Source organism: Podarcis filfolensis, assembly GCF_964270895.1.
Source record: "Podarcis filfolensis genome assembly, chromosome: 1".
Lineage (NCBI taxonomy): Eukaryota > Metazoa > Chordata > Lepidosauria > Squamata > Lacertidae > Podarcis > Podarcis filfolensis.
This window is the reverse complement of record NC_139604.1, coordinates 107,119,922-107,145,465: the sequence shown is the minus strand read 5'-3', so window position 1 is coordinate 107,145,465 and position 25,544 is coordinate 107,119,922. Positions and strand designations below refer to the sequence as shown.

The 25,544-nt window shown below is 41.8% G+C and overlaps 1 protein-coding gene across 2 annotated transcripts in view; it reads left to right on the top strand.

The window, feature by feature from the left end:
- Positions 1-25,544, top strand: part of SPTLC2 (serine palmitoyltransferase long chain base subunit 2) — a 64,301-nt gene that overhangs the window by 19,581 nt on the left and 19,176 nt on the right. For both annotated transcript variants that reach the window (XM_083615206.1, XM_083615207.1), the window contains exons 3-9: positions 4,625-4,779; positions 6,796-6,944; positions 7,151-7,275; positions 8,426-8,519; positions 9,808-9,913; positions 11,005-11,224; positions 12,419-12,545. In XM_083615206.1, coding sequence (XP_083471332.1) covers positions 4,625-4,779; positions 6,796-6,944; positions 7,151-7,275; positions 8,426-8,519; positions 9,808-9,913; positions 11,005-11,224; positions 12,419-12,545 — 976 coding nt within the window. The remainder of the gene's footprint in view (positions 1-4,624; positions 4,780-6,795; positions 6,945-7,150; positions 7,276-8,425; positions 8,520-9,807; positions 9,914-11,004; positions 11,225-12,418; positions 12,546-25,544) is intronic.

Sequence of the window (25,544 nt, the reverse complement as noted above, 5' to 3'; positions counted from 1 at the left end):
ACTGAGGATAAACAGCAGCAAAACCCCACACCCACTGATGAAGGTTCTGATTCTGAATCTGAAACTGACTCAGATGGTTCAGAGGATTTCAAGAGTGCTAAGGCCTCTCTGCGACCCTCTGAAGGCTCTGATTGAGAATTGGAGGAACCACTGTTCACTATAGGCCACCTTTCTCCTAAGAAAGAAGAGGAGAGTGTTGAAGACTTACATCTGATTCGCAGGTCTGAAAGAGCCACAAAAGGTAGACCTCCAAAGAGATTTGCTGATGAATTTGCTAAAGCAGCAAAAGCTGTAACTGCTGTTAATAGCTCCAAGAAGGTATTTGAACCTTCAAGTTTCCAAGAGATCCAGGCTTTGGACTCGAAGGATGCTGAGCCATGGTTAACTGCCATGAAGGCTGAGCTTGATTCCTTGGAGAGGAACAAAACATGGGAGCTAGTTCCAGTAGTCCCAGGGATGAAACTGTTTGACAGCAAATGGGTCTTCAAAGCAAAGACAGATCAAAATGGCAAGATAGTCGGACACAAAGCCAGATTGGTAGCCAGAGGTTTTTCACAGGTACCAGGAGAAGACTGTCACGAGACCTGATCAAATTTGCAGATGACACCAAACTGGGAGGGGTGGCTAACACCCCAGAGGACAGGATCACACTTCAAAACGACCTTGACAGATTAGAGAACTGGGCCAAAAGAAACAAGATGAATTTTAACAGGGAGAAATGTAAAGTATTGCACTTGGGCAAAAAAAATGAGAGGCACAAATACAAGATGGGTGACACCTGGCTTGAGAGCAGTACATGTGAAAAGAATCTAGGAGTCTTGGTTGACCACAAACTTGACATGAGCCAACAGTGTGATGCGGCAGCTAAAAAAGCCAATGCAATTCTGGGCTGCATCAATAGGAGTATAGCATCTAGATCAAGGGAAGTAATAGTGCCACTGTATTCTGCTCTGGTCAGGCCTCACCTGGAGTACTGTGTCCAGTTCTGGGCACCACAGTTCAAGAAGGACACTGACAAACTGGAACGTGTCCAGAGGAGGGCAACCAAAATGGTCAAAGGCCTGGAAACGATGCCTTATGAGGAACGGCTAAGGGAGCTGGGCATGTTTAGCCTGGAGAAGAGGAGGTTAAGGGGTGATATGATAGCCATGTTCAAATATATAAAGGGATGTCACATAGAGGAGGGAAAAAGGTTGTTTTCCGCTGCTCCAGAGAAGCAGACATGGAGCAATGGATCCAAACTACAAGAAAGAAGATTCCACCTAAACATTAGGAAGAACTTCCTGACAGTAAGAGCTGTTCGACAGTGGAATTTGTTGCCAAGGAGTGTGGTGGAGTCTCCTTCTTTGGAGGTCTTTAAGCAGAGGCTTGACAACCATATGTCAGGAGTGCTCTGATGGTGTTTCCTGCTTGGCAGGGGGTTGGACTCGATGGCCCTTGTGGTCTCTTCCAACTCTATGATTCTATGAACTACTCACTCACCGTGAGATATGAGAGCATTAGGCTTATGCTCAAACTTGTTGCAGAAGAGAATGTACACGTTTCTCATCACGATGTGAATACAGCATTTTTGTACGGAACCTTAGGTGAATCACTTTATATGCTTCCACCTGATGGTGTACAGGTAAAACAGGGATTTGTTTGTTCTCTGAAGAAGTCCCTATATGTTCTCAAACAAAGTGTATGATGCTGGCACTCTAAACTCACTGAAGTGTTGTTTTCTGTAGGTTTTCAGCAAGGTAAAGCTGATCCATGTATATTTGTCAAAGAGGAAGGGCAAAAGAAGCTGTATTGCTTGTTTTATGTTGATGATATACTTTTCTTTTGGAAGATGTTAAAATGTACAATAGCGCCCTAGCTCAACTGAAGGAGCACTTTGACATGCAAGATCTTGGTGAGGTAACCAACTACCTATCTCTGGAACTAGAGAGAGACCAAGATGGTAATATTTTAGTACACCAGTCACAGAAAATTGCTGATGTGTTAACCAAACTAAACCTGATGGATGCTAACCCTGTGGACACACCAATGACAACAGGTTATCAGGTAGATGATACTGAAGAAGCATTTTCTGACACGATACTGTACAGAAGTGTGCTAGGCAAACTAAACTTCATTGCCAGATGTTCAAGACTGGACATTGCAGTTAGCTGTAACTTGCTAAGCAGATAAGTCAACAATCCTATTGTTAAGGATTGGAAAGCTCTGAAACGCATAGCACGCAATTTGAGAGGCACTATGCACTACAGACTGAGATTTAACAATCAGAAGTCTGGCGGTCTTGAAATATTTGCTGATGCAAGTTGTGGAAGTGACACTACAGACAGGAAAAGTACGTCTGGAGTTTGCTACATGTACAATCAGGGTCTATTTGATTGGTTGTGCAAGAAGCAAACAACAGTAAGCTTAAGTTCTTGTGAAGCTGAACAATCCACTTGTGGATTGTGAATGGTTGTTACAATTGTGTAAAGACATGAGAATTCCTGTCAAATTTCCAATCCAGGTTTATCAGGACAACAAAGCATGTTTGGCTTTGCTGACTTCTGAAGGTTGTAAGCAAAGCATGAAGCACTTGCAATTGAAGCTGCAACATGCTAGAGAATGTGTTCAGAAAGGACTCATAATGGTGTCCTACATGCCAGGTAATGAAATTCCTGTTGATTTATTGTCCAAGGTTGTTCCGAAGAATCAACACTGTACCTATGTACAGAAACTGGGTTTGTACTGAGATTGTACTGACATGCTGCCCAGTGGTGTTCACAGAAAGGGGGAGGATGTTAGTTTTTGTTTCTCACTGAGCGGCTGCTTGGAGTCACAAGACTGTGTTTACATTCCAGAGACAGTCCAGGCTATTGGAAGTCTCACGGGAGGCTAGAGACGGATGTGACGTTACTGGTTTCCTTTCCTTTGTTCTGCTGCTCTCTGCTTTCATAGAGAGAGGATGTCTTTTCTGTCTGCGTAGCTTAGAAATAAAACTCTTTGCAATGTAGCCATAAATCTCATCACTTCCGCATGCTGCTGGAAACTCTGCTTAATGGAATGTGCCTGAGGCCTCATCAAAGGCTCAGGTCGTTAATTATTCGTCAGAGGCAATTCCGAAGGCTCAGCCGGAGGAAAATGAGACTTTAACATCTTGGCCGAGCGGAAATGCCGACAGGAGGGTGGGGGGCCTCATACGCATATGAGATTAGTATGTACACTCTATGAAAGAAGGCAACAGAACACATTGACTAGTATTAGAAAGCAGCTTTGAAGTACTGGGTGGCTGCATTAAAAAAAAAAGCCTTAGCAGATATTTAAAAGAAATTTACAGACACTTAAGTGCTTCTATAAACATACAACTAGAAAATGCATTATAGGTTGCTTAAAGTATTAATTTGTTTGTGATCCTTTGAAAGAGGCCTTTTTACATCTGGCATGTATTTAACTCGAGTACAAAACCACTGGAAGCTTATAAATTGACAGGATTGTGTTAAATAGCTGAGAAACTGCAGGTCATCTTTTTCATTACATAGATAGGCCTAGTGGACGGAGGGAAACACTCAAGTTAACAGTAAAGCTGGCTTGTAGTTAATAGTCTTTAGCCTTTTCAAGCACTTGTCTACCTAACAGCCATAGTAGTTAATGAATCAGCATCTTAGTAGAACTAGGTGCATGCATTGTTCAGAGGGCGTGGAGCAGGAGGGTAACTGCCATATATAATGCACAAAATCTCTTTGCTTTCAGGATTACTATCCCATGAAGGCATGCACACACTTTCATCATGGTGGCATAGCTATCCTGTTGTTGGTTCCCATAGGTTCTAGGTTTCCATAGCTGCAGTAATGTGAGACAAGTTATACGTGAGGGAAGGGCATATTGAGGGAATCTGACCATTTTTGCTTTTTACAATTTGCTTATCCCTGGGTCCAGTAGAAAACCCACAGGAATGGGGAATCATGTATTTCACAGTGCTTAACATCTGAAGTTAATTTCTCACCCAACCCAGTCCTGTTGTTCTTTTCCACATAGCAAAGCAGACTTTTTCAGTTTTTCATAGATGGTCATGTTTCAAATGTAAGTGTTGGCTTATCTGCTTCATCTTGTTTAACACAACAAATACAGATATCCTTTTAAAGCACATCATTTTTTTTAAAGGAAAACTTGTAGTTGGTGTGGGTTTTCTAAGCAGAAAATTAAAACCTTTTAAAAAATGATCTATTCTGGGAGCAGCAGAAGGTAACGGTCTTCTCCCCCACTTTTTAGTTCTGTAACTAGTTATTATAATAAGTCTGTAAACATATTGGAATCCCATGCTGCCTGTGATCACTGAAAAAAGAAGAGCAGAATTACAGGCCCTGGAGTGCTACAAACCCAGACATTTATAGTTTTACATTTTGTTAGGGACAGAGAACTTGTTTGGAGTCCTTTCAGTGAGTATATCTTTGTGGTTTCTAGGTTCAGTGCCATTGGATATCTTCAATGTCCTGAGCACTTGGTGATATGCAGAGAGGAAAACATGCAATAGCACCAAGCAAAATGGGTTTAACGCCACTTTTGCTGTAATTTATGGGTGGGGGATGGAGGGTGGAAAGTTAGTCCTCACCTATCCCATTGTTTTAATGCCCTTTTCATATGTTTTCAGGATTTTGTCTCTTTGTACCAGGATTTTGAAAACTTCTATACAAGGAACCTCTACATGCGCATTAGGGATAGCTGGAGCAGACCACTCTGCAGTGTACCGGGAGCCAAAGTAGACATATTAGAGCGGGTTTCCCATGACTACAATTGGACATTCAAGTGAGTAAAAGGCTTTTGGAAAGCTCCTGCGCAACTAACCTTTAGAGCAGGGGGTGGAGAACCTGTGGCCCCCCAGATGTTGCTGAAATAAAAGTACAAGTAAGTCAGGGGTCCAAAACACTTTCAGGGTCAAAGATTCTCCACCCCTGTTTTAGAAGATAATTAGTGAGGGTTTGTGAAATGGGTTGTGGAAGATGGACCTCAGCCTCTGTAGCAAGGATAATAACTTCACTATTCCCTGTTGCTTAACTCAGTGCCAGACCTTCCCTAACTTAACTCGGTGCCAGACTTTCAAGATTGCCGTGCCACAGATCCCAGTTCACCTATACTTGGATCCTACAAAACAGCCCATGAGGGCTGACTGTTTTAAGGCCTATATAGAAAAACCATATAGATTAGGGGTGACCAACATTTGTGTCATGTCTTGTGTACGTTACATTACTTTTGTGTTTCACTTTGCCTTCAAGTGGGTTTGCCTCTAGTCCACTAAGATAAGCAGCATTGTAGTACTGAAGAGGAAGGCAGAAATGGATGCCATAGCCACACTGGTTGATTCCTGAGCTCTGGTCTGTTTGTGCCCAAGCTCATTTCTGCATTGCATGCCATGGGATTTTGTGCTCAGTAGAGTCTTCAGTCTTATACATGTTTGTGAAAACTTATGCCAGAAACCCTTTGCTTTGGAAAAAGGGCAGTGTGTATCTCAGTCCCGTCTTCTGTGCACTGGATCTTTTTGTAGGGTGTTCAGTGGTATCCCCCTTGGGCAAGCAGCTGAAAGGAAAACCTACCATACTTTCTGTGTTTGAGATAAACTGAGTACGTCCAGATTTCCACTGACTTAATTGGAATTGAAATGAATTGGAAGTGGCATGGGATAGCTTGTCAGTTATCTCTGGTCTTTAATTTGGTTTATATATTTATATTATATATATATTTATATCCCACCTCTCCTCCAAGGAGCTCAAGTGCATAGTCTCTCCCCCCCCCCCCGGTGTTATCTTTACAGCAGTCCTGTGAGTTAGGTCAGACTGAGTGACGGTGACTGGCCCAAGGTCACCCACTGGCCAAGTGGGGATTTGAGTGGTGGTCTCCCAGGTCCTAGTGACCTTTAATAAAGTGAAGAAAATTGGCAGGACTGTTTAGAAGCATGCTCAGGAAATGGTAGCTAAAGAGTTCTGTGTTGGAACAGAGCTAATTGAGCAGAGTTAACACCCATTGTTATTGCCAGGTTCATAATTCAAGGGGGTATGGTTAACACACTTCTAGAAGAGAATAGCTTTAGTCCTCCTTGCAGTAGTTTACTGGCTTCCAGATGCACTTCCTTTGGGTGCTGGAGGATATTGTGCTTGAAGAAATTACTAGGATTTGAGGATAACAAGGGTAGGGGGTCTTTTGTGGGGTGGCGGTGGGATAGAAGGCTTGAAATTGCCAGAGAAAAATAACAAACTGTTTTGAAATGCCTCAGCACTCTGTTTTGATTCTTAAGAGAGCTTTCAAAGAACATCTGCTAATCCGCAATCTGACACTTTACATATTTTGTCTGAATAAAGCTAATTATGTTGGAAGATGCAGAAAAGCTTTAGTTTATGATCTTCAGCTATAACGAAAGAAGTCTTGCTGAGTTAAGCAAACTGAAACAGAGAAGCATTTGTATAAACCTGTTTGTCTTGCCTACTTCAACATAAGAAATCTCTAACAAGCTTTGGACAGAGCCCTGTTAATACAATGTGACCAGTGAGGCTTTGGTATTATTCCTGAAGGATATTATTCCCTTTGCATCATGTCACAAGTGGCTTTGAAGCTTTTGGAAACTTTAAAAAAGCAGTTTGCATTGTAGCGAAGAGTGACTGTTTTAGATGGGCTGCCAGCTAGCTGAAAACTGCTTGGTGTGCACAGAGCCCTTTATTTCTAAAGGATTTTACTAGATTGCAGCCTTCAACAGTACTAAGCATATGTACTTTTACTTGTTGATGATCTCCATATCTTTTACATGCTATGTTTTTATAAATTTATATATAGGTACACAGGAAAAGTGATAAAAGACATAATTAACATGGGGTCCTACAACTACCTCGGGTTTGCAGAGAACACCGGAGTTCGCAAGGATGCTGTGGCTGAAGTTCTTTCGCAGTATGGATGTGGGGTGTGCAGCACTAGGCAAGAGATGGGTAAGTTCAGACAAAGGACTAGTATCTGAGTACATTTAATAACTCAGACTCCAAAAAATATTGTATGGCAGTTCCTAAGCTTTTGCCCTAATTTGTATGCATCCAGCTTGCATCATTAACACTAAAAATTAAACTTCTTATCATTAGAAGTGTTTCATTCACAGTGGATTTACCCATCTTGAACCCCTTTTCTATGTTTCTTCCAGGAAACCTGGACAAACATGAGGAGCTAGAAACATTATTGGCCAGATACCTTGGTGTAGAATCTGCTTTGTCATACGGGATGGGATTTGCAACCAACTCAATGAATATTCCTGCTTTGGTTGGCAAGGTATGGATGTCTTTGGAGAGAGGACTGGCCTAGATCTGTCTTCACAGGTTTATGATGTTAGCCTCTCACTTATTCAGTGTATGCTTTGTGAAGGAGGGGAAAATTAAAATTCCTGTATGCCATGCACTTCTGTTTAGAAAATAGTTATCCCTTGTGGAAATGTTAAATGAATAATCAGGAGAGGAAAAACATGTGACAAGATGAATGAGTGCACCAAGGCTGCTTTCTTAGCCCCTCAAGCTGTATTGGGACAAGAAAATGTCAGTTAGTTTGGAGGGCTGAGTCACATTCGCTTCACTAGAATACAAGATTATTATGTAAAATACGTTGTTAGCTTGATCAGATAGAAACTATGTTATTGAAAGTAGTCTGTTTGGAGAGAATTTGCTAGTCCAGTGCACATTCACACTTCTTGTTTTGAACTTCATCACATGGCACCCAACATTATATTTATCAAAAATAAATTTCTGTATTATTTTAAGTGGGTGAGCAGCACTTGGTTGAAATAAAGAGTGCAAGACATCAAGGTGAATAGCCTACATATGCTGTGTACAAGAATGTATTGCACCATTTATGCCATTGTGAACTTGTAAAGGATTTCTTAGGTTTTTAATTACCGGTATTTTCCAAAGAGAAATGTTGTGTATACATAAGGGGAAGAGTTTAAATTCCTATTTGATTTAAATTTGACTTCAAAATTTTTAATAAGTATACACATCAAAATAAGAAATGTGTATCAGCAAAGCTATTATACTAGGTTGCCAATCTAACTGTTTTAATATCTTATTTATTTCTGTTTTACTGTCAGGCTGCAACCCAAAATAAGCAATTCCTTCTCCTTTATTGTAATGCTGCTTATCCATAGTCCCTTACCCATCTTCTTGTGTAACTGGAGCAATAGGAAGACTGCACAGCACAGTAAAGAGAGCTGTTCCCCTGGTTCAGTGTATCAGAATAGCTATAAATAGTAATGTGTGGTCTTGCAGCATCAGCTATTGATCCTATTCATTGTGGCCAACCAAGGAAAACTGCTTGGAGACCTGGGTAGGGTGTAACGAGTTTCACCCAGCAAGAACCTTGCATGGTTATAGGTCAGTGGTTAACTGCAACTTTCTGACTGGACCATTTATTTTCCTGTATCCTTGTTCAGGGCTGTCTAATAGTGAGTGATGAATTGAATCATGCATCTCTAATATTAGGAGCAAGACTTTCAGGAGCAACAATTCGAATCTTCAAACACAATAGTGAGTATTTCCCAGGACGTTTATTAATTTGACCGGAAATTCCTATGTTGTGGGCTAAATGCAGACTTTGATTTTAACCCCCTGAAAAAGCTACCCAGAGAACATTCATTTATGGGCAGTATATAAGTAAAACTCTATAGCAGCCCCAGGTGCATTTTAAAAAAAACGTTCTTAACATTCAAGGCTACCACAAATGAGAAAGCATTCAAAAGCTCCTCCCTGAGTAAGTGTTACTATGGTCTTCAGATGAAGAGTGGTATAGTTATGTATTTTTTTTGTTAATTTTTCCTCTTCAAGCTTTCTCCATATCCCATTTACCTGTTCAAATGCACTGTTTATCTTATGGACATAAGAAGACCCTGGTGGATCAGACTAAAGACCTGTATAGTTATCTAGTCCAACATCCTGTTCTCACATTTGTGAGATGGAAACCTTTCTGAAACCCCAAGCAGGACATGAGGGAAATAGCCTCACCTGCTGTTGTTCCACATCTAATGGTATTCAGAGACACGATAGCTCTGATCCTGGAGGGGTGGCAGGTAGTCATCATGACTGATAACTATTGATAGCCTTATCCTCTATGAATTTTGTGATTCCCCCTTTAAAGGCATCCCTATTGATGCTGCTGTCACATCTTTGCAGATTCCATGGTTTTAACTATGTGCTGGGTGAAGACGTATTATTACCTTTTGTTCTGTTCTGAATCTTTCTCCATTCAGTTTCACTTGATGATTTTTGATTCTAGAAGTATACAGTCGTACCTTGGATCTCAAATGCCTTGGCCCCCGAACAAATTGTCTCCCAAACAACTGATACCCGGAAGTGAGTGTTCCGGTTTTCAAACAATTTTCGGAAGCCGAATGTCCGACGTGGCTTCTGATTGGCTGCAGGACATTCCTGCAGCCAATCAGAAGCCGCGCCTTGGGTTTTGAACAGTTCCGGGAGTCGAACGGACTGCCGGAACACATTCTGTTCGAGAACCAAGGTATGACTGTAGCTCTGTCATATCTCCCGGCTTAACATGATGTGCAGCTGAGTCCGTATGTTCCCAGTACTAATTGCTTCTGTATGTTCCCAGTACTAATTGCTCCCAGTACTAATTGGAGCGGGTGTTGACAGGCAGAGTGATTCTTCAAAGTGAAGAGTGATTCTTTAATAAGCAACAAAAGCAACAACATAATGTCACCCTCTGAATTACTGCTGTAGTAATGCTGCCTATAGCTGCTTCTGCTCCTAGTCCCTTTACAAAAGTAACAATGTTCTTTGGAATTGTGTTCTTTCTGTATAGATATGCAGAGCTTGGAGAAGCTGCTCAAAGATGCCATTGTGCATGGGCAGCCACGCACACGTCGACCATGGAAAAAAATTCTCATCATTGTCGAAGGCATTTTCAGGTACAAGCTTGGTCCTTCCCATCACCAGTGCTGTTTGCCATATTGGATCATTGTTATTGTCCATTTTGAGGCAATCTGTAATCCAAGCCAAATTGTTGGGTGCTTATTATTTGACTCTGGACAGCTGTAATCCTGTCCAGCCATAATGATGCTCCAAGTTGCATTAGTGCTAATAAATCTAAACTGGAGGTATGATTTTTTTTGCCAGGTGTTTCTGTAATGGATTGTAATGGACATGGTTTCTGTTGTCTCACTTTGTCAGCCAAGGGTAAACTTGGTAATGACTGACTGAAGGGGTTACTCTGTGAAGAGAAGGATTGTAACGTGAATCTCTCCAGGTTTATCATTCTACATTTAATATTTCTGTCACTTTTCCTCTCCTCACTGAGCATCCAGGGCAATTGCAAAAAGCAAAACAAAAAAAGCTCACCACTGCATTAAACCAATTAAACACAATATTACAAAGACTATAAATTTGAAACAGTGATTGAAAGCAGTAGATACAAGACGCATAATGCCAGTGTGATGCTGTCAACTATCTTAAGCTCTGAAGCCTTTACTTCACCAAACCTTTATTAGGCATTAGTTAAGCTCTGAAGCATCAAAAACTTGTTAAGAAAGGGGTTATGCATAGTCACAGATGGATGTTTTGGGGAGCCTTGATGCAGTAGAGGGATTGCTACCTTACGCAGCAGTCCTAACCATGTCTACTCAGAAATAAGTCCTGTTAAATTCAGTGGAGCTTACTTCCAGGAAAGTGGGGTTAGGATAGCAGCCTTGTGCACTAACTTTTTCAGAGCAATGCCTGGAAAACTGCTTCTATAGCAGGGGTCTCCAAGCTTTCCTTGCCTTGGGCCAGTGTCTCAAGCAATGATTGCGCGGAGGGCGGGGGAGCGCACACCCGTACGCACGCACACACGCTATTTCCGGTGCACATCCAGGTCGGAGGAGGCCCATGCGTATAAGCTATTTCCGGTGCTCCTCTGACCCTGTACTTACTTGTAAAAATATTAACCGGCCCCTTTTCTAGGGGATTTGAGCATCACTGGGAGATTCCAGAATTCACAACCATCTCTTGTTTTTCTTCACAGCATGGAGGGATCCATAGTCCGGCTTCCTGAAGTAATTGCCCTTAAGAAAAAGTACAAATCATACTTGTACTTGGATGAAGCTCATAGTATAGGAGCATTGGGTCTCAATGGCCGGGGTGTAGTGGACTATTTTGGACTTGACCCCGAGGATGTGGATATCATGATGGGAACATTCACCAAGGCTTTTGGAGCTGCTGGAGGATACATTGCAGGCAAGAAAGTAAGAACTCGTGTTGGGAAGAAATTTTGTGGCTTGTTAGTAAGGAATTAGAAGCATCAAACTCGGATGCTTAGAACATCAAGATCATCTCCATTTTAATTTTGAGTAAATTCCAGAATCCCGGGCATAAATATATAAAACATTTTTAAAAGCTCGATTAGTAGCACTATTATGTTTTTGCAGGACTTCTCAAATAAAATATATGGTCCAAACAAATGCCCTTTTTTTACTAAAGCTATCAAAGGTCAAAGTAGCAGCTAATCCTGAGCACTACGTATGTCTTGCTTCTATTATTTATTTATACATACATACATACATACCCCACCCATCTGGCTGGGTTTCCCCAGCCACTCTGGGTGGCTTATAGTATATATAGAAGACAGAGATTACCCAACACTTAAAATAACACCATTTCTCACTCTCTGATGTTTATTTGATTGCCCTTCCTTATGAACCTCCCACCCCTTCTGCAAGTGTCATAGCAGGTTGGCCACTCACCCACCACAAAACTCAGCCTGTTGGACTCTCCATCCTCCCATATATATATTTGCTGTGCTCAGTTTCCTAATTTTATCCAGAATCAATATGCCATTTGATGACGAGACAGTAATCATTTATGTGCTGCTAGGCTTTTCCTTGTCAATTGTTATCATTATGACAGCGTCTCCCTGACACTCACTCTCAAAACAACATCATGGAAATACAGTGGTACCTCTGGATGCGAACGGGATCCGTTCCGGAGCCCCGTTCGCATCCTGAAGCGAACGCAATCTGTGCGTGCGCGGGTCGCGATTCGCTGCTTCCGCGCATGCGCGTGACGTCATTTTGAGCGTCTGCCCATGTGCGAGCGGCGAAACCCGGGAATAACATGTTCCGTTACTTCCGGGTCGCTGTGGAGCATAACCTGAAAATGCTCAACCCGAAGCTACTTCAAACCCAAGGTATGACTACAGCTTCTTCCTAATGACAGCATTTATCTCCCAAGCAAAAATGGTTGATCAGAGATAAGCATGTTCACCACCAGCCTACGAAGAAAGATGAAGGCACAACTATATATACCCGCCTTCACTGCGTATCTTTCAAATAATTAGTCAGCAAAGCAGTGTAAATATCAGCACTGCATACTTGCCCCATCAAAGACTGCTCTCAGTGGCAAGGATAATTTCTGATAACCTGCTGTATTCACTTTGTCAGGAGCTGATCGATTACCTTCGTGTCCATTCACACAGTGCAGTATATGCCACTTCGCTTTCCCCCCCTGTTATTGAGCAAATCATCGCAACAGTGAAGTGCATTATGGGTGAAGATGGCACAACACTTGGTGAGTTTCAGACACTGTAATTCTCACGAGGTGTTAGATTAAACAACTGCTCCTTCAAGTCCGCAAAGCAACTTGGATTCTTTGCAGGTGTTGCTCTTGTCCACAAGGTGGCAGTATGCATTGAAGGACCACCTATTCAGCACCATCCGTCATTTTCTGTGGAGGACTGTTTTGTGAAATTAGCCTTTTCTTTATGTTGTTGGTAGTTGACTGAACTTTTCATCATTGCTGCTGGTCAGGTTGAGATTTGTATTGGATAATGGTTTTTATTTACTAAGACAAAAGCTATCGCTGTGCAAAATCCTTGTTTGAGAGATGCATAAATCTAAGACCATAAGAGGATCCGGTTAGAGCAGACTGAAGACCCATCAAGTTCAGCATCCTGTTCTCACAGTGGCCACCCACATGCTTATGGGGAGCCCATAAAAAGCACCCAAACACAGGAGCTCTCTACCTCCAGCCGCTGGTATTCAGAAGTTTACAGCCTCCAACCACAGAGGCAGATCACAACCATCATGGCTAGTAGTCATTGATAGCCTTAGCTTCTAGGAATGTGTCTAATCTGTTTTTAAAGCCATCTAAGTTGGTGGCCATCCCTGCCTCCTGTGGGAGTAAGATCCTTGGTTGAACTGCACTATGTGAAGAAGTACCATATTTTTCGCCCCATAGGACGCACCACCCCATAGGACGCACCTAGATTTTTTTGGGGGGGGGGAATCAAGAAAAAAAAATATTCCCTCCCCCCAGGCGCGGGGCTGGCGCGGGGGAAGCCCGAGCTTCCCCAGCCCCCAGAACAGGCTGCTGCCTGCAAGCCTTGCGAGCCCGGCAGGACCTCCCGCCAGGCGCGCAAGGCTTGCAGACATCTGCCCGAAGCACGGGCCGTGCTCCGCAGCGCGCCCCGTGCTTCGGGCTGCAGGCTGCTGCCCGCAAGCCTCGCGCACCCGGTGGGACCTCCCGCCGGGCGCGCGAGGCTTGCGGATAGCTTCCTGAAGCCTGGAGAGGGAGAGGGGTTGGTGCACACCGACGCTTCTCGCTCTCCAGGCTTCAGCGAAAGCCTGCATTCGCCCCATAAGACGCACACACATTTCCCATTCATTTTTGGAGGGGAAAAAGTGCGTCCTATGGGGCGAAAAATACGGTACTTTCCTTCAGTACTTTGTCCTGAACCCTCCCAAAATCAGCTTCAAGGGATCTCCATGAATTCTAGTGTTATGAGAGAGGGAGAACAACTACTCTCTATCTGCTCTATCTGTGCCATGCATAATTTAACAAATTTATATTTTACAAATTTCTACCATGTCACCTATTTACTTGCCTTTTCTCTAAACCTAAAAGTCCCAGATGCTGCAACCTTTCTTCATAGGGCAGTTGGTCTTTCCCCTTGATTATTTTGATTGCCCTTTTCTGAACCTTTTCTAACTCTGCAATTATCTAACTCTGCACCAGAGACGGCATGACATTGGCAGTTTTATCCTTTCAATTCCCTTCCTAATTATCTCTAGCATGCAATTTATCTAGCACACTGGGTTGACATCTTCATTGAGCTATCTACTGCTATCCCAAGGGTCTCATTCATGGTAGCCCATTGTGGATTTTCTCTGGAAAGTATATTCCCACAAAGCTTCACAGCTACTAATATGGTAACTAGTGCACTAGCTTTGTAGTTCAGATCTAGTGATGTAGTTGCTGGTGAAATCCCATTATAGCGTTAGAACTGTAAGTTCCAAATGGCTGTTGGCTCCAGATTCTAGCTTCCCTGGAAAACTTAAAAGTGAATAATTGAATAAGGTAAGCTCAGGTGGAGTCATCTCTTTTGACTTTAATGTAGGAATCCGAATTTGTTCAGTATGAACTATATCTTTTTAATTGTTTTATAGTCATATTTGGAAAGAACTGGAAGATTTTAGAATTTGAATGTTGACGTCCCTAAGCAAAGTTAACAAGTTAAAACACAAAAGGGACAAGTCCCTGGTTTGCTTTACAGCCATTAATGACTTTGATTCTAGATGCTGAGAGATTGCCATTTCTCTTACGTCTTACCAATCTTGTGCTTTGGCCAAGAGCAGATTCTTGATGCTGTTTTCCATGCATTAAATACCAGTGAAGGTACAGAAGCAATTTCCCAGATCTGGAACTATTGCCGACAGTATAACAATCCTTAAATCAAGAATCTGCAGAAGGGGTTCACTGATACTAGCTGTATACAGTGAGCTGGGTGTTGACTTGCCTTCTGGACATGGAAAGGCTGTAGATCCAACAGAGGCTCCCATTGGAGAAGTGGTGGGAAGGAAGATTATTTTTGCCAGTTCAGTTTGCAGATCCCAGCACCACCTCCCACCCTGATCCAGAAGGTATTTGACCCCCTGGAACAGTTTTCAAGGGATAATCTGCAAAAAATACTTCCCAGCCTCATCATCCAAAGGATGGAGTCTACCGATGGGTTGTCTGGATCTAATTTTCATATTTTATTCTCTATTACTGAACGTGCAGAACAAGTAAAACACACATACTGCTTTCGTTTATAAAGTTGTGTGGTTATAGAATTAACTATCCTGCAAAAACAAAAATCTCCTGATGTATCTCAGTTCTGATTACTTGCAATTTATTCCTGCCATATAATGTAAATTCTAATTGTAACTGCGTTGCTTATTTAGGGTTGTCAAGAGTTGGTTACAAAGGGGTTACTTGAAAGTACTTGAGTTTGTGGACTCCTCATAGAAGAATTGGACTAAGTAGCTGAAGTTCATTTCAGGTTACATATGCTAGGATTCAGAACTCATTTTACTCTAGAAAATATATCTGAGCAAAGGTCTTAGTGTCACTCAAGATCTGGGAGGAGGGTGGGAATAAGTAGAAAAAATGACTATGCTTACAAAGTAAAATGGGGATCAACAGCCAGAGCAGAAAATATTTTTCATGTATTCGTTGTATTCAGATGAATGGTAAACAACTTTAGCATCACCTTCACAAATTGTATGAGGGCTTAGTAGCTCTCAAAACTTGGGGACATGTATTTGTAGATTCTATGGTACATCGGCTATTGTTAAATATTTGCAATCATTCCAGAGAGCCTTCCTTGGCCAAACAGGATGTTAACAGCAGGCACCTTGGATAGAATACACATGCCGCAGAAAACAGCATGGCCATTTCCGAAACAGGACAAGAGGCTAATGAAGACTGAATAGACTTAATTAGGTGACAGCACGTGAACATGCAATCTGGAATAGGACAGAAGCTTCCCTTCTTTTATTTCCTATTGTTCGTTCAAACAAATCTTTCAGTGCTGGCATTGTTTCTGTCTGGTACTCATAATGGTCATCCCCAGGGTGCTGTCTGAAATACTCCATGTTAATTTTAAAATATAACTTGTGGCAGTATTTGTTTCTGTGTTTTGCAATTGAATGTGACTTGGTTCTAAAAAGCCAGCCTAGTTTAGCAGCTCTAGACAGAGGCAAAGAGTGTGCTATTAAAAATCTGTTCCTATTACCTTCTTGGCAGGGGCGTCTGTTAACTGTGTGGTTCTTATAAATTAAAAAATTGTCCAGTAGCACCTTAGAGACTAAGTTAGTTTGTTCTGGGTATAAGTTGGTCTCTAAGGTCCTACTGGACAATTTTTTAATCTATTTTGACTGTGTCAGACCAACACAGCTACCTGTGTCTGGTTCTTAGTAACTGAGTAGGTCCTTACCTTCAAAGTTTATAGGTGCTTCATTACTATTTTTTGCATGTTAGTATTTTTGCAATTGAGTCTCTCAAATATGTGATGTGTAGTTTCCTTAAAAACGAGCTGCTGACTACAATCCAAGAGGAGGAAAGGGTCTCTCCCCCCCCCATATACTTGATTATACAAATGGGAAGGGATTTATTGCTCTTTCTAAAAGTCAGTTTTGGGACAAGTGTCTGCACTTGAGGCGGGGGGTGGGGGGTGGGGTGGAGAGTCAAAAATCTATTGCTCCAAACTCTTTGGATTAATAAAACATTTAGATTAGAAGCATTTTTTTTTACAGAGGTTGATAAATTACTGGATGAATGTAAATAATCTACCTACTCTTGTAAAAAAAAAGGTAAAATAAATAAGGAATTAGTAATAAGTAGCCCATAGCAAAGCACTACGTAGTTTAACTGTTCAACAATCAATTAGTTTGGAGCTCCATGATGCTGTACTGCACATTAACTTACCTGGAGGAGCTGCTGTTGCCCATATTAAACTCACAATCACTGAAGTACATTAGAATCTCTATTTTACCCATGGAGGCATTGAAAAAACGGGGAAGTGGAGAAATCCCATCTTTTTACCTTAAGAGACTTGCTGTAGATGCTTGATCTTTTTGGTTTCCCTTTACTGAACTTAACCAGCTCAGTACAGTGTACGATTTGATGTATGGCGACAAGAATTGCACGCAGTATTCCAAGCATGATTGCATTGTAGATTAGTAGACAGACATTATAATATTGGCGGATTTTGTTTTTATGTCTATCAATCCCCAGCATGGAGCTTTCCTTATCTTACAGCAGCTGCTTTCTGAAAAGGTTAGAATCTTTGGGGCCTTTCAGCTGTAAACAAACAAACAGACAGACAGACAGACAGACAGAAATGGATAGAGAAGGGGGAAGATAAGAAGAACTGTATAAAGTTAGGCATAGTGTGAAGAAAGTATCATAAAACTAGAATCCAGTGAAGTTGAATGGTGGGAGATTCAGGACGGGCAAAAAGAAATACCGTATTTTTCGCTCCATAAGACGCACCTGACCATAAGATGCACCTAGTTTTTAGAGGAGGAAAACAAGAAAAAAAAATATTCTGAACGAAACAGTGGATGTATGATTTTTGTGGTTCATGCTGTGGCCACAGACATGTGATTTGACGGTGAGTTTGGGGTAGCCTAATGCAAAAATCCTGAGGATCCATGTGGATCTGTGCTTTGTAACCACGTTTTTGCACCATTGTGGCCCCACAAAACAGTGGATGCGTGATATTTTGGTGTAGGCTATAGCCATGGACATGCTATGTGATTTGATGGTGAATTTGGGGTGACCCAATGTAAAAATCCTGAGGATCCATGTGCTTTTACTTCCCCCCTCCCAGGCAGCCTCCTTTATCCCTAGTGTCTCTTATCTACCTCCCGATCGCTTGCCGATCAGCTGCTCAGCAGCTTTGTTTCAACACCCCCTTCCCTCTTTCTAAAAAAAAAAAAAGCATGATCTGCGTTTCGCCCCTGGGCAATTCGGCTCCAGGGACCACACATTCACTCTGTAAGACGCACAGACATTTCCCCATACTTTTTAGGAGGAAAAAGGTGCGTCTTATGGAGCAAAACATACGGTACTTCTCTCACAGCGTATACTGAAACTATGCAGTTCATCACCACAAGATGTGAGGGTGGCTGCCATTAGGTGCTTTTTAAAAGGAGATTGGACAAATTCATGGATAATAAGGCTTTCATAGAATGGTAAGAGTTAGAAGGGACCACAAGGTCATCTAGCCTAACCCCTTGTAGTGCATGAATCTTTTGCCCAACATGGGGCTTGAACCCACAACGCTGAGATTAAGAGTCTCATCCTCTACTGACTGAGCTACCAAGGTGGCTGTGATAACGTATCTACTTCCTCCAGGATCTGAGGCAGCTTGCTTCTAACTACCAGTTGCTGGAGATTGTGAGCAGGAGAGTGCTATTGTGCTCATGTTCAGCTTGTGTGATTTCTAGCTGGCAACTGTGGCAAACAAAATGCTGGACTTAATGTACATATGGTCTGATCCCGCAAGACTCTTGTGTTCTTGCATTGTTCTAATGGATTACCAATTCTCTATCATCCTATGAGGTCACAAGTTGCACACAGATGCCCCAGGAAGACTTTTATGTGGAAATCTGTTCTATGAACAATGCTGCCTTCTTTGGGATTTTATTGGTCAGCCCAGCCCACGTACTGACTGGTAGCAGCTCCAAGCTTTCTGTTCAATATTCATTTTTAAACAGAGATGCTAGGAATTGAATTAGGACTTTCTGAATGCAAAGCATGCTCTCTGTGCCCAATACGTAGCTCTTGTTTTGTCTTAAATGGTAGTTTCCACCTAGAAACACCTAAGGAAACTGCATCTGCTTTGTCGTTACTTCAGGCCTCTTTTGGTTGCTATGTAAATGGCTAAAATTGCAATTCACAATCTAGAAACTAGCTCAACTTGATGAAATGCTTCCCTTTTTTCTGGTATAAATGGTATCCAAGTAGAATGTGCCATGTAGCCCGCAAAGCAGGATTTGACGCTGACCTTCATGTCCCTTGCTTATAAACTGACTTTCTAAAAACACTTTTTTCCTTGAAGGTTAGGACATTTATGAGCTAAGAGTGGTGTGTGTCCTCTGGTGACTTAAATTTTATTTTTAAAGAACACTTTATTTAAATTGAGGTTGAAAATGTCCAGTTGTCACATTAGCATCTCTCATTTGAATTTCCTTCAATAAGTGACTTGTTAATGAGGTGTTAAATTATCACCTTGGGAACCCAGGGACTAGTCAAAACTAATTTGGGCAGAGCAAAACTTTTGTTGTTGTTGCTGACCTCAAGAATCCCAAGCTGTGCCAAGGAGCTGTTGGGAAAACAAATACTTTGGGGGTCATAAAGAGTTTCCTGCTTCTCCTCAGGGGTCTGACAGCTTTAAACATCACTTACTGGGTTTGTACTTCTGGCAGGGGGTCTTTTAAATCTAACAAACGGCTCCTCCCCTTGCATTCTCAGAAGGCCCTAGGAGTAGGCTCCAGGAGAACTGTTAATCTGGCATGAGTAGAATCCTTGGCCCATTTAGAAGAATGTTAATAGATGAGCATATTGTACTCTTTATTGTAATATTTACCAGAACACCATGTTGAATGTATTTGTAGTTTTGAGTCGTGCTCCTCTTTCATTTTTTGCTCAGGCCAAGTGCCTAAAGAAACTATTTGAATTGTTCCCCTTGCCCCTTGGTTGGAATAAGTTTTTCCTGTGCACTATTAGGAAGAATAGTGTTTGAACAGATGCCAAGAGTCATTGCAGTTCTGTTCCCTGCTCTATTCTGCTCACTGGATATCCACTTGGTTTAAGTGGATAAGGCGAAAATTAGAGGCACTGTTCATTCTTTGCTTTCACTTATTTAAATGTGGATCTATTATGAATATCAGTCTTTTTTCAAACCAGTTACTTTACATCAGAGCCTTCTAAACTGTGTGTTGCGACACATTAGTGTGTCACGCAAATGCTCCCTGCTCTATTCCCTGGGCTGCAAAGGGGTTAGTTTAACTTCCAGTTTGCTAGTAAAACTGAATTAATGTGTCACGAAATGATGCATGGCCAAAAAGTGTGCCACCAAAATGGAATGTTGGGAAAGCTCTGCTTTACATGTTGATTAGGCTGAATCTCTTTTTGCTTGAGGCTAGAGCTCTCTGATTATGCTTTTTTGCTATTCTTTTTTCCTGATGATCTGAAACATTACCATGATGACTTTTTTTCATCTAACTCATATGCCTAAACTATATAGCTAGCGAAACCTTCAGCTTCACCCAGCCTCTATCTACCATGCTGAGAACTTCAGCTAGAATTTGCTAAAAACTGTACGGTGCTAAGCTTCTAGCTTCTGTTGCCACCATTGACTGTTTTGCTTTTACCTGAGGCTAACAAGGTGCAAATGAGTTTGGGTTGAATTTTTTAATGTCCCTTTATATATCCTTACATAACTTACCTGTGTTTTTTACCAAGTGTGCCATACCATGGGTATATTCATCTCCCTTCCTAGGAAATTGTCAACGACATGAACTTCCTTCTCTATCAGTGATGTGGCCTCAAATATTTAAGCTTTGCTTCCAATTTTAATAGTGGATTGTTTCCTTTTCCAGGGTGCATGAACATTATCTCACTTTAAAGTATTGTAGTCCATTTTACATATAAAAATGAGTTAATGGATAGTCTCGGGCATTGGATAGCTCAGTTGGTTAGAGTGTGGTGCTGTTAATGCCACGGTTGCAGGCTCAATCCTCGTATGGGACAACTGCAAATTCCTGCATTCCAGTGGGTTGGACTAGATGATCATCAGCGTCCCTTCCAACTCTACAATTCTATGATTCCATTATCTGAATTTCTTGCATTCCAGGATAATGCATCCTAATGTGGAATGTATTCTCTATTGGACTGCCTGACTATATTGCATTTTCCCATACATCATTTTCCTTTTCGTAAGATTAATGATTTTTGTAGAAGCAACTGATTAGCAATAAACTCTGGAGAAAAATGGGAGATGAGCAAGTTGCTTTGAAACTCTAAAAGGAAAGAAGATTTCTCTGTTTTCTTATACTCGTCATGTGCACAAAACTTTTTTCATTTAATCGTATTGCTTCTCTGAATTCAGAAGGGTGGTTAAGCTTTGATATTGGCCTTTCTAGGAAAAACAAGCAGATGGTAAATATACTCTGCACTCCCTGTTATATTAAACGACTAAATTGTTTCCATGAAACGCCTTGTAAACATCCCTCATAGAACACTCTCCTCTGAAGTCTGCAAATTCCATGGCTTGTAAAGAAAGTGGTATTTGTACATGTTCCTGATGTTCCCACCCTCTGTCACTTGTTGGTCAGAATTACCCATACAACTTACAAGCACGCTTGGACAAAAGGTTATGGGATGAGCATGTTTACTGCCCAAAGGCTAACCCTAAACCTTGTTCTCTATATGTTTACAGTTACTTTTGAATGTATGAGAACAATGCATTTTGGGTTTTATTCTATATCTGCTGAGGTGTGTGTTTAAAGATCAAAGCATGTCTGTCAGTTCAGCAGACATAGTCCTAGTCTCCTCCCTTTCCAAGACTAACAGTTTTTATTTCTTTTGAAACCTGGCACTTCATGTGTTTCATCTGTCTGCCATTGGCATGGGTTCAGATGGTGGTGTCCGTGATTACTTTACAGATTCTGGTATGCTTGTATGGCATGCCATTTCAGTGGCTAGATATGTTAACAAAATGCAAGTTGCTGATCTGACCGTGCCGTGTAGGAGGGCACACAAAATCCTTTCTTCCATGAATGCTGAATGAAGAAAGGATCACTGAATGGAAAGAGCTTGACTTGTGAATTTGAAGCTTCAAATCTAATGACCTCAGAGCAAGAGATATATATACTCTTGCAGTAATAGATGCCAGTTATTGTATGAATATTGCAACCTTATCAAACAGAATGTACTTAACTGGTTTTCTCCCCTTCTGAAAAGAGGGGGCATACTGTTCAAGTGAACTGTATGCCAACCTGTAAAACCCATAGGCTTAGCAACAAAATGTAATGAGGCATTGTTGACAGTTGTTGTCAGTGGTGGAAAGGCTTCACTGCTAGTACAGACTTGGCTGTGTGTTCAGTTATAGAGGAGACCAAACAATTTTCTCTACGGTAACAGTAAACACTCCTCCATGGTTTGGGCTAGGCAGCCGCCGTGCATGTGCTTCAAGCACTCTTGGATTAGGAGTTGATTGGAAGATTCTTTTCTAGTATTAGCAGGAATTTAGAAAAATAAAATGTTACTGAAGAGATTGCAGTGCCACACCCCTAGCCGCTTATGCTTTCACCCATATTGCTTGTTATTAAGTTCCATCTAAAGATATTTATTCTCAAATGTTTAAGTCTTGTGAACAAAGGCAATTGCTTCTGAAGTTGTAAAATATTACTAGATCTCAGAAGAAAAGCTAAATGGAAATGTGCTACCTAGTCCATATTTTTGTCCCCAGGCTCTCCAATTTTTATATTATTGTTTGTCTAATAGGACATATGGTTGCAACAACTATTGTTCCAAGGAGCATCACTTGTCACTTGCTCTTTGTGAATGAGCACATTCTTTTACCTAAAGGCCGTTCTACGGAAGGTAATTCATAAGGCCCCCAGCACAGTTGCTTCTCACTTGATTCTGCCCTTGGTTAACAAATCATTCCAATTAAAAATATGTATATGTCCACTGTCAGTTCTGAAGAAGTGAGGAGTTTCCCACTTGTTGTTGTTTAGTCATTTAGTCGTGTCCGACTCTTCGTGACCCCATGGACCAGAGCACGCCAGGCACTCCTGTCTTTCACTGCCTCCTGCAGTTTGGTCACTTAAATGCTTCTAAATCTACACCAAGTAGAAACTTCTGCAGCAAATAATAGAGACTTGGGAAACCTGGGGCATTAAATCTATTTTCATCATGATTTCAGGGATCAAATAGAAGCTACATAACTGGCTACTGGTAGTTCATGAACCGCAGTTTAAGCACAACAGTTATATACTGATGCAGATTGTTTGTTTCTTAATCTTGCCAGTGACAAGTATGAGAGCTGTAGTTGATGCTGATGTTCAGAACTTGATAACCTTCTAGTTGAGTACAAGCAAAATCCCTCATCCTTTGCATAGAGGCTCTGTTAGTAGTCAGTAAATTCATCTGACCTGGTCTGTCACCTGCTTGTTCTTTCTCTTTGCCACTGGTACCAGGGACAAGCTTCCCTCCCCAGAGGAAAAGCAGATCTGCAGTGGGATGTGGATTTCTGCAGCATGGGAACAAAGGGGTTCAGTATCTCCCTGCCTCCCAGGTGCTATTTAAAGATAACACAAAAGGTGTTTTAAATGTGTTCATGCATTTAACACATTTGCTGCTTTGGCCCTGGTTGCTCATTATTACTTACTGTTTTGTGTTTACATTATATTCTCAAGGTGTTAATCTTGTAGAAGCTAATAATTGTGCAGTGTAATTTGAGACCCTCTGAAGTGCAAAGAATTTAACAAGCAGGCCTTTGGGATCACTCACTATTCAAATCCCAAATATTTGACTTTAATGTCAGCCCAATCAGCACTTTTAAATGCAAAAGGACAGATCTGTAGTAGCACAGACTAGTAAAATGTTGTAGGACAACATCTTTTACATCTGCAGAGTAACTAAAGCTGTCCCACTGAGTTACACCGCATAAAGCTTTGCTATGAGTTGATGTTGTGGCTAGTATTTACTATTAACTCATACATGTTGGCTAACATGGATACTTCCCTTTAAAATAGGATACCCAGATCAATGCAAACTTTAGGGGAAACGCCGCTCAGAGGAGAAGATGAGCTGATAAAATGTTAAAAAGCTGTTGTATTTCTACTGCCAAGAATCTGTCATGCAGCTTAAAGCAAGTGTGGGGGGTGGGGAGGATTATGTTATAAGCAGAGCATCAACTGCTGTACTCTAGCATAAAAGCGGAAAGCACTGGTCCACAGTCTATAGGAATAAACGCATGGCACGTCTCAAATGCCAGATTTGCTTAGCAATCATCATGGTGTTATGACAGCTGAGATGTCCTCATATTAAATTACAAATAGCCTGGCTATTGTACATGAGAGGTCACACACTGCTTTGAATCTGCAGCTGAAATATGAAGGGAAGGGAGTGGAATCATTTTTATACACCAGCGAAACAATTTAATTTCTATTAAAACTTCTGCTTAAAGCTGTTGTACACATCTTTAGCTGTGTTTTGTACATTGTGGCTAATACAGGGTGCTGAATCTTTCTAAGTTTGGCAACACATGCCAGGTCTAGTAAACCTTTGTAAATGATAAAACTTAGAGCAGAACGGAGATCTGTGGATGGGCCACTCTTGACTGTTTCATGTTAGGTGCGGAACAAGTTAAAACACAGATGCGAAGGGACAATTGGGAGCTTAAAGCACATTTCTGGTTATTCCTTAGCAAGCAGGATGGGCTGATAGTGCTGACAAACTTTGCAGTATGGGTGTAGCCAGGATTTATTTCCGGGGGGGGGGGGGCAGAACCAAGCTATCTGTGATGCGATTGGTGAGTTAAGTATTTTTATTTATTTACTTGATTTAGGGGGGACAGCTGCTCCCCCTTGGCTATACCCATGCTTTGCAGACACCTTTGCTGGTCTGCAGAGGAAAAAAGGCTGCTTGCAGGCACAGCAAATGGACAAAGCAAGTTTTGTTGTGGTGCTGACAGTGAGACCCTTTGAAGTTATCACCTGGTGTCATAAAAATATCAGGTGGCTGAACCTCTCAAAGTGGCCCGGGGTTGGAGGAGGTCCAGAACATTAGTGTTTATGCAGAAAATATCTGATTAAGAAGAGTGTGCAGCAAAAATGCCACTTTATTACACCCCCTACGCTTTAAATCCCACTTACTGCTGTCTACTGTCTTACTGTGGTATACATAAGGCAAACGTTTTCAACCTTTTTGAGTCCATGGCTCCCTTGATCAACTACATTCTTTCTGCGGCACCCCAGTGGGGCTCAGGAGCCCAGTTATGTCACCCCCTTGCCTGCAGATCTGGCAGCCTCTCACCCTGTTTCGAACACCCTCCCTTGTGGAGTGTTTCCTCAACCTCCTCTCCTCTCTCCTCTCCTTGAGAGTTGTCTGGGCAGCTGCTGCCACCGTCCCTGGTCTTTGAGCTCCCTCCTGCCCCATAGAGAGGTGCCTCCTCACACTGCCCCACAGGGGCCTGGGACTTATCTGTCCATTCCCAACAGTCAGTTGGACTGGCTGACTGGATTTCCTTGCCCGTTTGCTTGCTTACTCAGAGGCCAATTCAGTTCCTGGCAACCAGCACCCCCTGGCCAGCCCCAGAGGCACCATTTGCCTGGGGAGCTTGTTGGCATTGTCCAAATACAGATGATGGGTGATCTCTTTCCAGACTGAAGTGGAATGATTGTTTCCTTTAAGGATATAATTTCTACATGGACAGAGTAAGATTGGTCTCTTGCAAGCACAGTTGGCAGTTCCAAATGAAGACTTCTCACAAGGTGGGATGTTGCAGGGGGTTTAGTACTAAAACATATCTTCTTGCAAGTAAATGCTATCTGGTCCTGGACTTGAACTTTTGTGATTCAAGTAGTATACTTCATTATAGGTTTCAAAAATGTTGTGTAGAGAAACTATTTTGATCAGTGCTTTGCTTGTTTTTGTGGCTGTGGATTTTGGCATGTATAGGGAGATTGGCCGGAGGTTAAAATAAATTTGGAAGCTGTGCTGAAATTC